The sequence below is a fragment of the Macrosteles quadrilineatus genome, unplaced genomic scaffold (genome assembly GCF_028750875.1).
Source record: "Macrosteles quadrilineatus isolate MER2022 unplaced genomic scaffold, UCM_ALF_1.0 Scaffold_4__1_contigs__length_99947679, whole genome shotgun sequence".
NCBI lineage: Eukaryota > Metazoa > Arthropoda > Insecta > Hemiptera > Cicadellidae > Macrosteles > Macrosteles quadrilineatus.
Window position 1 is genome coordinate 34,710,171 of NW_026542597.1, and position 17,491 is coordinate 34,727,661.

The window sequence follows — 17,491 nt, forward strand, 5'->3', positions numbered from 1 at the left end:
AAGGACATCCACAGAGTGTAGCTGAAAGGATTTAAACATTTCATCTAAGTAAGTTATAACCAAACAATAATAGTCCTGGATAATTTTTAAAATTCCAACAAAAAGTTTTGGTAGTGATAAAGCTTATCATTTCATGACACTTTTTGACACACTGCCGAACGTTCTTTCCTAGTTCTTGATTAGTTCTTTCCTTTGTTATCACTTTCCCTGTCTGATTATTTACTTTAGTGCTATCATTGTACTATCAATTGCCATTCTAAACTATCTTTAGTGCGCCATAGGTGTAAAATTGATGAAAATTTACAAGGAGCGTTTTCCGGTTTTTACTTTAAAAATATTGAAAGGTAGAAAATAAATATTTAAAAATAATAGAGAGGATCGTAAATTCCCGTTCTAATTTACAAATGTATAACACCCACCAATAGTCTCTACCAAGTCCTGAGCTGCAATTGTGAAGCTTTGTCTCCTTAGACTTTCACCAGCTACTGAAAATGGTTCTTAGAAGCCGTAAACTCCAATAATTGAAGTAGAGAAGTGTCAAGTCCTTGAAGTGTATCGGTAACAATTGGTTGTAAAAATAAAAACAGGTTTGTCTTGTCACTGTGAGGAACTTTGTCCACAGTCGGTAACAATGAGAAATAGAGAAAGAGATTCAGTGAGACATCTAGTTGAATACTGATGCAGACTATTGCGTGTCAATTTAGTCCGTCGTGTGATGTGCCTCGTTCAAGGACAGTTTTGTTAAGTTTGTTGCTTTTGTTGTGGCAGAGTTTTTAATTGAATTACGCTTTGTGTAAGTATTACATTTTTGATTAAGTATGATCTTTTGAACTAGATGGAATTTATCTTTCCAACAGTTATTTATCTCTATTTTCCCTCTGTAAGAGTAAAATTTTAATTTCAGAATTGGTTTTTAAAATAATCGGTGTGATTAGTTCAAATAAAAAAAAAATTACAGTATCGAAGTAGTTTTTATTATTCCTAAATGAGACCTAATATTGGGATAGGGAATATAATTTTTTAATCAATGTTTTTGATATGAGGTAAAAAAATCATTATTTTTAACTTTTTTCACTAAACTATCTGATAAAAACAAAAATTAACAAACAAACCACTTAAATAAGGGAAATTATTTGTTACTTATGAATTATTTAGGCTAATCTTTATCTATACATTTTATTAATTAGGCTATATGTAAAAGTTACAGTTCTTAGATTTTTTGTTTTGGTTTTTTTACTTGTTACAAACCATTGTTACACACATTTTTAGAGTACTGTAGTGTCTAATTTAATTTAATAATAGGCTACTTTTTTCTGAGTAAAATAATGTCTTTTTTGTAGCACAACAAAGTATTGCATTGCAAGCTTGAACTAAATTACCTATGAAAACTTAATTTTCATGGTCAATTTATCTTGTAAAAGCAACAATTTGTAAACAAATAATTTTATAAAAATATTTTTTCCTATACCCTACTATGAACTGAAGCTGTTTATCACAACATTAAAATATAGATTTTCCAGTGGTTAACAAATTATCAGCGAGTACAACACAATTTTAACAAAAAGAATTTAATCAACAGTAAGATTTTTAAAATATTATTTAGAAAATTTAAGTTAGGTTTAGAATTACAGTTCAAATCTGTTATGACAAATTTTCAAACTTCTCACTTAATTGTTGTTGAAATCGATAATTGTGTCTGTCTAGGCCTATAGTTTTTATCATGTAAATGTTATAATGCTCATGGCCAGTCTCATAACACCCATAACTAAATTGAGAAGCCTTATAATTTACTAGAAATTGCAAAGTATTAGAGTTGTCTAACAGTATCCAAAACTATAATTTTATAAATGTCTCATAATGTTCAACATTATAAGTGTAGTTATCTCATAAAATCCAAAGAATAGTGACGCAAATAAACCACTTATCAAACAGCCAAGAGGTTATTACATGTGTTTGCATTGATAACTTCCTGACTTCGGCGTTAAAGAAAATTGTTTGACTAAAATTTACTTTCCTCACTTGCGTTTGTTTCCAATTTGAAAGTTGTTCACAGTCCTTTTAGGGCCTACTGACTTTCTCTTGTTCTAACAGTGATACTACTTTACCACAGGTTTGCACACATAAAAAGTAATAAAAGTGTCTAGAGTAAAATAAATACACCCTGTATACATTACTCACTTTAGGAGGTATTGAAGAAAATTTTAATTTCATAATTTCACGTAAAGTAACTTTTTGGAGGTTAAAAAGACACTTTTTGCCAATGTGATGAGCTATATTTGTCATCAATCAAAACTGCTGTACTTACAACTTGATTTTAATTTTGCTAATGCAAACAAGCAGCTGTTTAGTATCATTTTGTCTATTACAATTGGGTTAGTGTACATAATGCTATCGATATGTCAAACTATTGACAAGAATGCAACAATAGCTACAGCCGATTTAATTAATTGGTATATAATTTTGATGCATTCGATTGCATACAATCAATGTTTACAACTGATTTTTACTCTTCGGGACTAAAAAGACTATTTACACCTTAGGGCAAAAACAGTTACTTTAGACCCGCAACACATGTTTTAAAAAGGGCTGGTTTTACTGCATTATGATAAAAAATAAATGAATGCTGGGGTATAATTATATATTTATAAAGAAAAATGTAATGAGTGGAACAAATTAAAATGAATTTGTCAACTTGGATTTTGTCTAAACCCATAAAAATCCTTTTTTTTTTTGCTGACAATTTAGTATTTAATCAAGGGTTTCATTTTGAATACTTTATCTCATTTAGCTGTGTTACAGTTTACAGTGTAAACAAAGCCCAATGTCCTTGCAATTTAGATTAAACATGACAACTTGATAAACAGTTCTTTTGTTAAGAAAACAAATTTAACACTAACTTTCACTTCCACTATGGTTGTAGTGCTCCCCTCTGGTCATAACCATCGAAGTATATAACACAACTGGAACACCGGGTAGATAGGAGATGTGGGATAAAAAGCGCGCCGTTTCGGTAACCTTCCTCTACCACTATGGGGGACCCAACGCAGATATGTCAGTTCCTCAAGCCGTGTACAGTAGACCCCCTCTTAACCGACCCTAATGGGACCGGACCTAAGGCGGATAACTCAAAAGGTCGGTTAAAACGGGCAATCCCTAAAATCATAACATAATGAATTGCTATTCATTTGGAATTATATAATCATTATTTTGAAGTCATACTTGCATTATTTATAAAATGAACTACTCTTATCTCCTTTTTCGTATTGATAGAAAAGTCACAAATGAACACAAAACGTGGTTAAGTCAAATAGGCCTACTTTCAGTGGAATATATATTATGATACTAGGCATTAAAGGCAAGAGTCAATAAAATTCCTATTTTAATAACTTTAGTACTGTTATGTATTAATTGATGCTTTCCAAATCCATTGTAATACAGTGCACAACATTTTGTTGAAATTAAAGATACAAGCAACCATTTTGTTACAAGACAGGATGTTTATTTATTGCCTCTCACTGGAGGCTCAAGGCACAAAAACTATCTTGACCTTGGAGTTGTTAACCCCCCTTCCCTGCCCTCCCTACAAGTTGCGTTGTTTGTTTACTCCAGTGATAAGATAATCAGTTCTCAAAATCATAACGCACAATATGATGTTATAAATTTGCCACACAGATAACGAATCAGATCAGATGTCCGCTTGAGCTACGAAGGATGATGACAAACTGACAATAGGCTATGCTATATTTTTTGTGATCAATACAAAACAACTTATTGTTAGTCATATCCTGTGGAGATAAGCATATGGTTCAGTTCTCATCGCCCAGCGTGGGAGCGGAAATGCCGAGATTCCTAGAAAGCGGCGGTTAAACCGAGCTGTTCTCAAAGCAAGGTCGGTCAAAACAAACTGTATTATTTTACGATCGAAGGCGGATAATCCGATTATCGGTTAATACGAGGTCGGTTAAGAGGGGGTCTACTGTACGCGGTTGTTAATACGCTCCTGACCATGCGTACAATAGGTTGACTGCAATTAAAGTTATATATTCGGAATCTGCATTAACTGCAGAATCTGACGGTATAAATATATTCTTATTTAAATCGTAATTCGAATTTTAACAACTAAAAATGTTAAACAAATATCACACCTTGACATGAAAAAGAATGAAAAAATCCTTAAGCGAGGATTTTTTTATTCTTTGGTCAGAAGCAAACTTCAAGCGAGAAAATTGTAGCTAATGAGATGATCTTCAGCATATAACCAAGCAATTTCAAATAAAATTTTCTAGTCGTGTGTAATGGAGTAATTAGTAACGCAAAGAGGTTATTTATAAATTGCGCCGTGGGCCTTTCTCACTGGTTCCGCTGATCTTTACGTTTACTGTACTCCCAGAAACGTTTTGAATACAATCAAAAGTTATATTAAATTCATTTTTATTACAGGTAACACATAACTAAATACTGAATTATCACCTTCTAGGTAAACTATTTACATACAATGTTACCGTAAATTAAAATATAAAATGTAGACTATAGATACAGGGACAGGGACTGGTAATCCCCCTTTGTTTAAATGTAACAAGGGATTGTGTATTATCTGCTTTGTTTGGTAATTAATGAGAAATTTCAAATATTAAGGCTCAGATCAAATAATTGATAAGGTCATAAATACTAAACCTATGAAGTATTTACAATAACAAAAATTGAATAATAAATTTACAAATCGAATTGTTAGTCGTGTTCCTTTGACAATTTGAGTATTTGTATAATGTTGTAAACAAACGATTAGTAAAACGTGTTTTGAGTGTCATTGTTATTCTGTATATGTTTTAAAATTCATATCATCACACATAAGAGAAAAGGGGTTGGTTAATAATACTAAACATTACTTTTAAGAATATGTTTTACTGTCCACAATCGTGCTTAAATATAGTACAAAGATTGCATTACATGTTGTGAAACAAAACCAATTTCTTCAATCTCTGCCTTACACCTAACTTATTTTTGTTACATTCATTCATAATGTCCCTAGCATTGGAGAAACAAACGGTTTTGTAAAACAGTGTCCTTAAAAGTTTCATTCATGGGCGGCAGCCCGGTACCGGTATTGATATTTATCTTTTGCAAATAAATGAAATATATGATCACATCAATAGAATAGTTAGTTATATTCTTTAACTTATATCAACTATTAAAAAAGGTTAAAATTTTTTTTAGCTTTACAATGATCGAGTAGCACAAACATAAAGAGTTGCTGGACTGAGGAGGTTGGTGGGACATAAAATCAACCTCGTCGCACTATTAATCACTATACTACAAACAAACTACAAACTTAATTGTAAATTGCTCGATCACATGTTAAAAATCATCTCTTAAACTACAACTTTGTCGCTTACAGTTTTCTTCTGACCCAAAAATAAAATACTTCCTCGCATACTAACTTTTTCATGTCGCAATGTAAAAATTGTTAACTCTTTTTAACTATGGAAATTCTATTTTAAATCAAAAGTAAAATTTATTTATACCATTAGATTCTGCATTTAATGCAGATTACTAATATATAAACTAAACATTATTGTACTTAATCTTTGTTATTGAATGCTAGGAGCGAGTTAACAACTTTGCGCACTATTCGATGAATTGGCTAAAATCCGCTGGGTCCCCCATGTTGGTGCGGGAAGGCTGCCACAACGGCGCGCTTTCGTGAACACGTACCTAGCATTCCAGTTGTGTTATATACTTTGATGGTCATAACCAGTTAGGTTATGGTTATGGTTATGGTTACAACTTACAATTGCCTGTTCACATAGGCTACTTGCCAGTGCCTTTGATAAATAACTTTACCTTTTATGATAACTTTACTGATAAGTATTTTTGGTGATACTGAGAATCAAACCAGAAACATCACTGACTTGGAATAGCCCATCTAATTACTGACCCACCTCAAAGATATCATCAATATCAGTAATAGCTGTAATACTAACAATGTGAACTAGTTTCTCATTGCAACTGTTTGACAGTGGTAAAGATGCTGAGTGCTATGGCCGAGCAGTCGCCCGATGCCACGCGAGACGTGACCCAAGACTTCCTGACGACGGGGAGAGCGGGGCGACGCAACGCTCTACCAGACATTCTCGGTGAACACGCCCTCACCTCTACTTCCGACCTTCCTGACAAGCTCAAGGGTCTTTCCACTCAAGGTGAATTAGAAAACATTGCATATTTATCCAAACAATGCTGGAACAAAAATTGGTTATAACAGCACAGATATAAAGTCAAACTTTATTTTTCTTTCATACAAGTTTTTTTGTGTAAATTCAGATATCAACCGAGCTAAGATAGCTAATTGAAATCTTACACTAGAGTCTTTTACACGATTCTTTGCTATTCTTCAGGTTTCCACGCCTAAGTGATGATTAGTCTTGTCATAAGCCGATAACTATGTGGGGGAAAATCAACTCTCAAAGTGTGAGTTTAAAGAGGAAGAAGATTGTTAATTCATATTTGAATTTGTAGTTAACTGACGGATGTGTTTACATAAAAGTGTTTGGACGAGATGGTGTATTAACGGCTTCAATAATTGGCAAAAGACGATACACAATTGCACAAAGAACGCAATCGATGCTTGGCTGGTGTGTGATTTTCCACCGTTGTTATTGGCTAGTAAGACTAATGCACACTCATAGAGATGGGTGATTTTCCCACACCTTGTGCCGATGTAGGGGTGTGAGTGTGGGAAAACGTCTTTCCTTTTCCGACTCCAAAAGAGGACAGGTCTTTGGTTTGAAAAGAAGAACATCTTGCAGGCAATACTTTATTCGTCACAAGTTCTAACATTTCACTCAATGTACATTTTGGAAACTTTGATTCTCATTAAAAAGAACCTACACCAATATCAATGCCAATCTTCACCTACGCATTCCTATTCACTACGTAACAATTCTCATCTTAAATTGCCAACAACATTTTTCAAGAGACACTTCCATTACATCGGAATTAAACTCTTTAACTCTCTACCCCCTCCCTACCTTCGGCTGGAGTCGGATTTGAACCGCTCAAATTGAAAAAGCAAATACAAAAAAACACTCTTGGCCAAGAGTTTAGTTAGTCCGCTGATTGGTTTAGTTAGTTAGTTTTAAAGGATATCATTGGTATAATTTTATTGAAGAACAATTGTTTATTTTAATTTTAGTTGTAAAGATATTGATTGACTGACTAATGCAAATTTTGTATTTGTTTTTTTTTTTAACAAATGAGTTATTGATGAGTTAATTGCCTAAGAATATTCTTTGTGAAGAAAAATATAACACTTTCAAAACCCGCCTTAAAGAATTACCTATTGACTTATCCTATCTTTTCAAGTAAAGATTTTTTTTGTATTCAAGGAATGTAAAATAACAAATTTGTATTAGTGTCATTGTCATACAACAACATAAAAACAGTTTTATTTGTAACTATCAAATCATATTTTAATTAAGGACATTAGTTATAATATTTGACTCTGTTCAATGTAAATACCAATAATGAATAAAGATTATTTGATTTTATGGAAGCCTACTAGAATCCGCAACGGATAAAGGAATAAACACAATGCTAGTGTCGGATCTGAACTGGCTTTCAAAGCCACCATGAGAGCTGGTTGGACCTCTTAATCAACAGAGTATCCTCGTATGTCAATGTAAATATCAGTTGAACTTATATTTAACAAAGCTTCTTTGTTCAGATGACACAGAGCCGACAGCTTCCTCCAGCGGAACTCAAACTTCTCAAGACAGCAAACCCTCGACAAGTAACAGCAAGCCACAGAAGACGAGTTGAAACCACAGCGTCTGTTTGACGATTAGTGTCGGCTGCCTTTCTAGTATTTATTTTAGGTTTTATTACTTTATGAATGGCTTTAATTTGAGCATATGTCGATTATGTGCCTTTCATAGTATTTTTTCCAGTTTTGCCAAGACAAGTTGTCAATTGACAATAGTGACATCTATGTTTTATTAAGTTTTGGATGTTGGTCATGTAATTATTATACTGAAGATAGAACAGTGTTTAATGCAAACACGGCCTAGTTATTGCTTGAGAAAAGTTTACGTTTTATAGTGGAAACACCCGTGAAATTCCAAATTCGCAAATTATACGGGATATTATCACTTTTCGCAGTGGTTACAGTCTTATTTTAGTAGTATGAAATATGCGGTTAAACATTTGACAAATAAGTAGATTTTGATATTAGTAATTGTTCTGTGATATTTTGAGATAGGGTATATGAACTCTACGAGAAAATTGATGGATATTTTGTTGAATTCAAAGCTTTTAATGTGACTGAAAGATATGTAGTTGTATGTGTTAGATTTTATTTGTTTATTTGTTTTTATTTATTTGTAAATAATTGTGAGAAAGGCACTTGAAAGTACATGACGAATATACATTCTTCTATACATATTTTTTTGAGTGGTTCGTTTAAGCCTCTGAAAATATTACTTGGAAATATCAAATACATTGTATTATTGTTTTATTTAAGTTTTCAGAAGAAGCATGTTTTTTAAAATATTACACTATTACAAAAACATTTTGTTTCATGTAGGCCTATTAAAAACTATAAGCTTACTTAAAATTTTTCACCGATAGATTTAATAAAAAAGCTTGTAAAACACTTTCTCTTTGTAATAAGTTATAATCTCGTAAATATTTATTTATGCAACTTCATTAAAGAAATTGATCTATAAGTCTTATTTACTGAGTAATACAACCAAAATTTTAAATATCCAAAGACTAGAATAAATAGTCTATGGCCTAAGTTTTCTCTTCAAAGTTGTTGCCTGAAGAGAATTTTCTAAAACACGAATGTAAATTTGTCATGAGGTTAAAGTATCGGTTACGCACACATGTATAAAGAGCTATCAGCTTTATTTGTACATATCGTCAATGTATTTTGAATCTCCACCTTGACTGTAGTATTGAAATGTAAATATAGGATTTTTTTTAAACACAACTACATCTTCAATTATTTTGTTGGTTGAATATTTTTCTGATTGTGATTTTACTGGTTTAAAATCCCAAATGATATTGATTTTAGATTTTCATGACATAACTTAATTTTTGTTTCAAGTATGTTTGTTTGTTTTTTTTCTAGAAGAATATAAAGCAAACATTTTTAGTCACTCTAGGTTCTATCAAGATTCTCTTATCCGTACGGTGCTCAACAATTTGTAATTGGGTGTTAAATTGACTTTTCCGAAAAGATACTATTTCCAGCATTATTTAGCTTAAAACACCCAGCAGAATTAGATTTTCAGTTATTTTATGTTTTTTGTTAGCTTATTTTCTATATTTGACTCCTTTAATGTGTGTATTCTAAGTATGATATCATGGCCTCTAATACAAGGCAGCGGCGAGAAAAATGTGGCAACTCCGCAATACCGGCCTACCAAAACAGCTGTTTGCACACATTTATAATGGAGCATCTGCGGAATGTTTATGTTTACAATTGATAATATTACTGTTATTGCTAAGGAAATAGGCCGGCCGGTGCGAAGTTGCCACTCAACAATGCCGCAGCCTGTTCAAACAACCCCAATACGAGTTTTACGCTCACAGATGCGCTAGTATTGATTGTTTATTTTACTTAACTAGAATTTATATTAAACAGGATTATGCTTTATCAAAAGCTTCAACAACTGTTTATTGACTTTTATGCTTCTGTTTTTGTACATTTTACATACAACCGGCTTTGGTATCCACATTTCTGTCTAGTTTGATGAAAGCCGACATTTTTCCTATAAAGGAACTGTGCCATTAGTAAGGGATTGTGTTGTAAACATTTATGAAATATATTTTCAAGGCACTAAGAATTGCTTAGTCTGTAGTTATTTTTAGAAACATGTGTTTACATTTTGAGATTCTCACAGTCACTGTGACGAATATTACTTTTATATCAGGTTTTAAACAAGAGATATATAAAATAGTTGCAACGTGTGTTTGTAGTTTGGCTTAGTATACACTCAACTGTGTTACCACTTAGTAGTTTTTAGTTCTATGTATTATACATCACGTGTGTACAAATCGGGTTTATTCTTCTTGGCGAAAGAGATTTTACTCGTACAATTCAACGCTACAAAGATCTGACTTTAATTTTTCTTGTCCTCAAAACAGGAAAAATTTATGAATATTTTTAGTCCAATGGCCACCCTGATATTCTAGATGCCCGTGATTATTATTGGTATATTTTCCGTTAACACAATAATTACAGTTTTCTCTTATCTCCCAGATGATAATATAAGTTAAACAATTAGATAGCTGATTTTGTTAAATATGCATCACAACAACTTATTAAACCGGATCAGCTTATATCTGATGTGCTTGTATCTGATTGTCTAGTTTCTCACCAAAATCAGCTAGTTTCTCATAACTACTCTAACAGTCTTCTCTAATAGTTTCTCATAAATTGTAATAATCAAAATGATTGATCACTTACCACACAGCTGTCTGTTTGCAAATCAGTAAAAATGAAAATAAGTTGGAAGTCATTTTGAGTGGTTATCTTTACATGAAAAGTACTACTTTTTCTGACATTTGTTCATCAAAACTATATCAAACTATATAAAAAATATAGTTCATCAAAACACGCAAAAAAGGTCTTTTCAACCCAAGCTCATTTTCCGACTTTGGCTTCGCCTCGATCGTAAAACTTGAGCTGGTGTCGAAAAGCACAAGGTATTATATTCATGATTTAAAAACCTTAAAAATACCAACAAAAACTGCTGATTATTTGATAAATCGGATCGAATGGTTATTCATTGAATACCTGTCGATTTCATTACCTTTACTTATCTTTTTTACATTTATTGTACAGTGTTACATTTTAAAACGCATGTATTAATCTGTAAAATGTAGTTATTGTGAACTAATAATAATAAACAAACTATTTCCCAAAGCACTTGGTTTTTCAAAGTATAATAATTTTTATCAGTTCGTAAGCAACGTAGGAATACTGTATAGGTTAAAATATTCATTTTCAAATGTTATATCCAACCCTATGTCTAATTTTATTCAAGCAAAAGTATTAATATTAAGTACAAGTCTTGTAAAAATGTATTTTGTTGTATAGGTAAACGTTTTGTTAAATATATCACATAATTATGTTAAATGTTTCAATCAAACTTATAAAGTCAAGACTATTAAAAAAAACATGTGCCAAGGAATAATACAACTATTGTCTAGCTCAAACACAACTGTTCATACAAGTTTTGTATTGTTGATGAAATCAAGTAATTGTTTTAAAGATTGAAGATTATACCTCTAACTATGGATGGAGGATTGTAGACATCCCATCTCCGTCTTGAGTTGCAGCCTAGTTATAAAAAAAGAACGTTCAATGCCCATTCACTGAAGTAATTCTATATGAGAAGTTAAAGCAATGTTCTAGTTGAAAGATCTACTACTAGTCCATTGGGTGGGATGTCTAGTCTAATATCCCATGTTATATTGTAACGCCAATTGATTGTTGCTTTTGTTGTCAGATTAATGTTCAAATCAATGTTAAATGTGGAAAACTCAGGTGTAAATTCCCTTCTTCTCACAAAAAGATGGGGTAAATGATTTTACCATTTCATACAGGCAACAGAAATTTTTTTAAGCCAAACAAGTTCACAAATTAATCTAGATAATGGTGTTTAATTTCCTTCTACCTTTCATGCCTAAAACGTTCACAATTTTTAAATTTGATTTACCATACACCCTTTGATTATATTTGTTTAGTTATTCTTTATAAAGCAGACCACTAACCTGTGTAAAATATTAAATTAGAAATTAGTTAGTTGTAGACTAAATAAGTTTTAAGTTGATTCAGCGTGTAACAGAATCCAGCTTACAAGCTGGTTGCATGAAAATCTGTGAAATAGTGGTCTAGTTTGAATCAAAAGTTGTGATCCATTGGTTGTATAACAGGCACACTTAGTTGTAAAAAATACAAAATATTGTCATATGTTTGTAAATTGCACTGAGGTAAAAGAATATTAAAATCAGAATTAATACCCATCAAACATTGTCCAATAAAGTTTGTGCATAACTTTTTAATTATTTTACTTCTTTAAATTAAGTTACCATGATGAAAAAATACCTATTCGCTACACTACTGTGAAATGACCTGTTTCCGTTGTGTGTTTATCACCTACGAACATTTATCATTACGGCAAATGAATGTTTACTTTGTAAAAGTAAAGTAATGTTTACTATCTTTTTTGGATTTTGTCGACATAAACAAAGAAATATTTATTTGTTATTGTTTTATCAGCTGTTTCTATATTCAACAACTAAAGTAAATGTTAACTTTAAATTATTGAAGGCATAAATAACTTAAAAAATGCTATGAGTTTTGTAATGAAGAAAATAATTATTTCCTACAGTCACCCGACAAAGTTGGCTTCCTTGTACTGTTTATAGTACAGAAAGCTGCTAATTGCTGCATATTTATCCTTTGTCGTACGGTTTATACTTTGGCGCACATCAGGATTCCAACGAAACAACACAAAACAGCGTGGTTGTATTATGCACGTAATCCGTGTACGCTTGGAAATAGGTTGGCAACACTTAAAGATAATAATACTATGAGCAGCTGATTGACTATTATAACTATGATTTCACCTGTCATTTCGTGTTTATAGTTTTGGTATTTCTGAACTTTCTGGACTTTTCTTTTAAACATTTTTAAAACATTCCTTTGATCTTAATAAACAAGAAAATACCTATAAAGCATTTTTTTAGGCACGGAAACGACTTTAAATTACAAAAACATACGGAACTATTTTCTCAAGTCGCGGAGCACATTGCTTGCCGAAGAAATAATAGCGGAGTGATACGGACTGGTGACTACTTTCTCTAGGGCACCTATTTGTGTTGCCAGCTGAACCTAAAAACGTGCTGTATAGTGTTTGAAAGATTAATTATTTATATGCTTTATGGTGACTGTAGGAAAAATATAATGTGTAACACGAGTGCAAACACATATGCACATGTGCTCGAGATCATTCCGCACTTGCCTGCGGCTCGTGCGTAAACATTGCTCTCGTGTGCAGCAAAGCGCCACTTTGCTCACTAGTTACACAAATAACTATTCTTTGTAGTGTAGCGGTTCAAAACACAACTGAAAGTGGGTCTTTACATATTCTAGACCATTTAAATTACTCGATAAAAAAAACACTTAAACACCAGCATACTCGAAAAATCTCACACTTTAAACATTGTCTCAAATATGTATTGACTCGCTTTCGACTCTTCTTGTAAAATATACAAAATAATGAAATATAAATGAATGATGAAAGTCATTTTTTTTTAAGTCTTGAATATTTTATGATTTTGTAAACGTTTCACAATTTAACATAACATTTTTGTTTCATTAACCTGTTTTATTTCAGTAAAATTTATTAATAAAACTAATTTATTAATCTATTAAGTAACAGCCTAAAAGTGGGCATTTTCATGCATTTCTAATGTTACTGAACTAGTTGTCAATTCACTTGGTGTCATTAATGTAATTGTGTAATAAATATTTGTTATAAAACTCGAGTTTGATTTGAACTAGCCTTTTACTGTGCTATGAATTATATTTACTTGGATTATCCAGATCTTATGGAATTGTGTAGGCTATTTGTTTATGAATTAACAATTAACATAATAGAACATTTGTCACAGACATACAAAAATGGTTACATTTTCTGTTCATAGCCAATGAAAATGCAATGGACGCAGCCACGAATGATTGTAATGACTGTAACCTAATCAAAAAAATTAAATTGTTGCAGAAATCATGATAGTCTGATAGTATACTTTTTCTGATTATTGAAAACAGACGATAATTTAACCTCAGCAATATTAATACTGAATTGTACTGAACCTGAGCAGAATATTTTCCACAAATCTAAATTTTATCTTATATAATTTAAGGATGTCCACACATTCATGCATAATTATCGTTCTTGTCAAATACTGTACCAAAACGACTGTTCTCAATGCAGGCTTGGTACCGACCACACCGATAAATCGACTTCCAAATAAGATTTTAATCAGTTAAAAAGACAAAATCGTCCTAACCTAACCAACGTGAGGTTAGGTTAGGTTATAATTGATAATTTCTTGATCAGCATTGTGCGTGTTATTAAATTTACGGAAAGTAAATCAAAGAAACGTCTTATAAGCTGATTATAGCTTATTTCTATTTTTCCTTATAAATATGCAATTCTTCCCAAGCATTCATTACATATCCTTTTTTTATGTCCTTTTTCTTATTTTCCTCTTTCATCTCTTCTAATGTTGTTCTGCTGTGTAGTTTATTCTGGCTATTGATTTTTCTCCTCGTCTTTCTTGTGATGTCCTCTATTGTCTTGGTTTGAAATCCATTAACTTGTGCAATCTTCTTAATGGTGTCCAGTTCTTTCTTCCTATTGGCTTGGTTAAGTGGCATCTTTTAAGCTCGGTACAGCATGGATCTAAAGGCTGCGGTCTTAACATCTCTAGACAGTTAAGTTCAGCCGGTTTTATTAGTGTTTGGCCATAGCTTTGACTACTGATAAAACTATACATTCCACTCCATTCCCAAGTTAAATTTTATACTGTTTTTATTTAATTTTTTGTTAATGAACTAGTTGAAATAGCATTATGATTTTTGAATTTTTTGTTAAAGACTGGTCCAAACCCTAATCTTGTTACTATCTAGCGGTGTTGTCAATTGATTTCTGTCTATTACACCAACTTTCTAACCAAGTCAAACTGAAAGAAACACTTTAAGTATCATATTTATGTCACATAAATCTCCAAAGTAGAGAAAAATTGGGGATAAAATATAATCCCAAGAGTAGCCTTTGTGGCTCAAGAATATGCTCCTTCGAAAACCTACTTCTGGACCATATAGATGAGATGTCTAGCTTACTTCATCCAAAGTTTAATGGCTTTAGTATGTTTGATTATAATAAGTTAGGTCTAGCAAAACTGGAATTTACTTGGGAGATAATTCTTTATCTCCCAAGTAAATTCCAGTTTTGCTCTTCTTCTTCCAGTTTTGCAGTTTGTTCTTCTGAACAGTGCAATCATTTTTGTTTAAAACAAAAATTATCTTGAAGAAAGGTTATGATGAAAAGTATTGTTCCCACATACATTTGGCTCATCATCACCTTGGTTTTTCATTTCAGACCATAGTGAAATATACTATTGTAGAAGTATCACTTAAAGTAAGTCCTTCCGGGATGGTAGAGCAACTGCTGGATTACTAGTTTGAAATAAAATTCATTGCTTAAACAAGCTACAAAATTTTGGGTAATTTGTGGGTAACAAACACATCATTTGTACATTAGTCTTAAACTCTCTCAACACAAACCATCCTTAGGCTATACAAGTAAATAATGTTTTGACACAAAAATGTTGCCAATTCAATCCCAAACATGTCTGCTCAAGGGGCTAGGATAGGGGAAATGTTTAAAAACCACAGGAGTACCGACTAATATTTATTTTTATGATTAACGTACAATCTATCATCATATTTACAAAATAACTAATAGAAAACCCACAATTAGTTCTTGGATGCCAGCTTCTCAATTTCCTTCAACACATTTTCCGCTTGTAGATTAGTTAACGAGACACTTGTTTCTTTTCCGTGACCTAAAAAAAGGTTTTAGTTATATATTTATTTAAAAGAGCTTGGTGTATTGAATACCAATACTAACTATTGAAAACTATTATATACTCTTGAGAAAGCACTTGTTTTTCTTTGTTTAAGTGTAACCTTTCAATACAAAAATCCACAGTTGTGTCCCAATTATTTCATTTCATTGACCTGTTAAAGTTACTAACAACCCTAACAGACAATTAATTAAAGATGAAATAACTGTATCATCATCTAAAAGTATTGTTGAAAGCTTTGGTATCAGAGATAATTTTATTTCAACATAATGCCACTGGAAATACTTAAAATTGATCAGAGTATGTCTACGTAGTGTCATAACTAGCCTATAATAGACCTTTTAGTCCTAGGACGCTAGGCACGAGCCTGGGATTGTTTTTCACATTACTTCAGACTAGACCTAGGGGTTGCGGCATTATCACTTAGTAGATAAAATCCATTGGTGATTTTGTGGGATTTTAACCCGGGTCCTCTTGGACCGAAGTCCCGCACTCTAACCACTAGACTAGCTTGCTCCCCCACACTATAATATACTATAGGCCTAGGCGATAATTCCAATCTTACCGTATCGAGCCCAAGCTCTAGGCTGGACACCACTACATTCCCTGATCAGAATAGGGAATTTGGGATTCATCTGTTTCAGTGGTACATAAAACTTTTCGACAAAATCCCTGAAACAAACAAGTTTTGAGTAAAAAGATGATTAAGTTAGCTATCAAACTATAATGTCATATTGGTTAGGTACCTAAAAGAGTCATAAAATGAGTACTAACTTTAAATGCTACATTTTAGCCTGGCAAACACTAATTATTCTGACTTGAAAGACTATCTTAATCAATGATTATTGAGAAACTTAGACCATATAGATGATTGGCTACATATCCATGACCTTGATAGCTGCATCTCGGGTAGGACGAACATCTACGCTGACGCCACAAACATCATGTCCAGGGGAGCAGATTTTGGCTTAGCGAGGGAGCGGATACAGTTGGTGTACAGTGAGGCTAAGGTCTGGTTTCAGGCTAATGGGTTGGCACAGAAAGAAGCGAAGACACGACGTTTGATTTTTACTTTAAAGAAGAATGAGGACCAAGATGTGGCCATATTACTGGGTTTCCACTTGAGCCCAAAGTTAGATTGGACTGAAATGGTTTCTTAAGAGGCTCAGCAGAGTACCTAATTTTTTGTTAAGGAGACTACAAGACATTGCTTATTTTGCCTTTTTCTAAAACATAATTCAGTATGGGATCCTCCAATGGGGACATGCAACCAGTTTAAGTTATTTGGTTACCACGACTTACAAGTCAGAACAGAACAGCGATTTAACAAACAGAAATAATTAGAATTGTATAAGTTTTATAGCTTATTAGAAACTTAATTATATTATAATTAATTGTTTAAAACCCATCGAATTGGCCTTATGACTAAAAAAGAAACAAAACAACTGAACCCTTTCTCTCACCTCACGCCTTTACTGGCATCCGAAGTTTGGCATAAATGAATCCTAAGCTCCTTCAAAGCACTTCCAAACTTAACAGCTCTTCCTGCCATTTCAAGTACTTTAAATAATAAGTACAATTAATTGAGGTACTTGGCGTAATACTCTTGACTTTGAAAAGTAACCTATAATAGACCTAACACTAGCAAGTACTACTACTAGCAGAAGCAGACGAATAGAACACTGAAAGAAAGCAAGAAAAACAAACAGAATTGCACCACATCTATACCAGCCAGCTGACGGCAAAAGTAAAGTGTACTAATGTTCTGTGAGCGTAGATCACGAAGTAAAGGTAAAATGGTAACACCAGAAAAAAACTACACGATATC

The 17,491-nt window shown here is 32.5% G+C and overlaps 2 protein-coding genes across 2 annotated transcripts in view; one reads left to right on the plus strand and one right to left on the minus strand.

The window, feature by feature from the left end:
- The window catches only part of LOC128991534 (cAMP-dependent protein kinase inhibitor beta-like), a 34,531-nt gene extending 20,999 nt beyond the window's left edge, over positions 1 to 13,532 (plus strand). Inside the window, exons 3-4 of the mRNA XM_054414501.1 lie at positions 6,018 to 6,197; positions 7,721 to 13,532. Of these exons, the coding sequence (XP_054270476.1) occupies positions 6,018 to 6,197; positions 7,721 to 7,815 (275 nt within the window). The 3' untranslated portion in view covers positions 7,816 to 13,532. The remainder of the gene's footprint in view (positions 1 to 6,017; positions 6,198 to 7,720) is intronic.
- Positions 13,533 to 15,475: 1,943 nt separating this feature from the next.
- On the minus strand, positions 15,476 to 17,333 carry LOC128992740 (NADH dehydrogenase [ubiquinone] 1 alpha subcomplex subunit 2). Its single transcript, XM_054416470.1, has 3 exons — positions 17,127 to 17,333; positions 16,229 to 16,335; positions 15,476 to 15,642 (listed from the first exon to the last, which is right to left on the minus strand). Exons 1-3 carry the CDS (start codon positions 17,213 to 17,215, stop codon positions 15,554 to 15,556), a joined length of 285 nt encoding a protein of 94 aa, XP_054272445.1. The 5' UTR covers positions 17,216 to 17,333; the 3' UTR covers positions 15,476 to 15,553.
- Between the last annotated feature and the right edge of the window lie 158 nt (positions 17,334 to 17,491).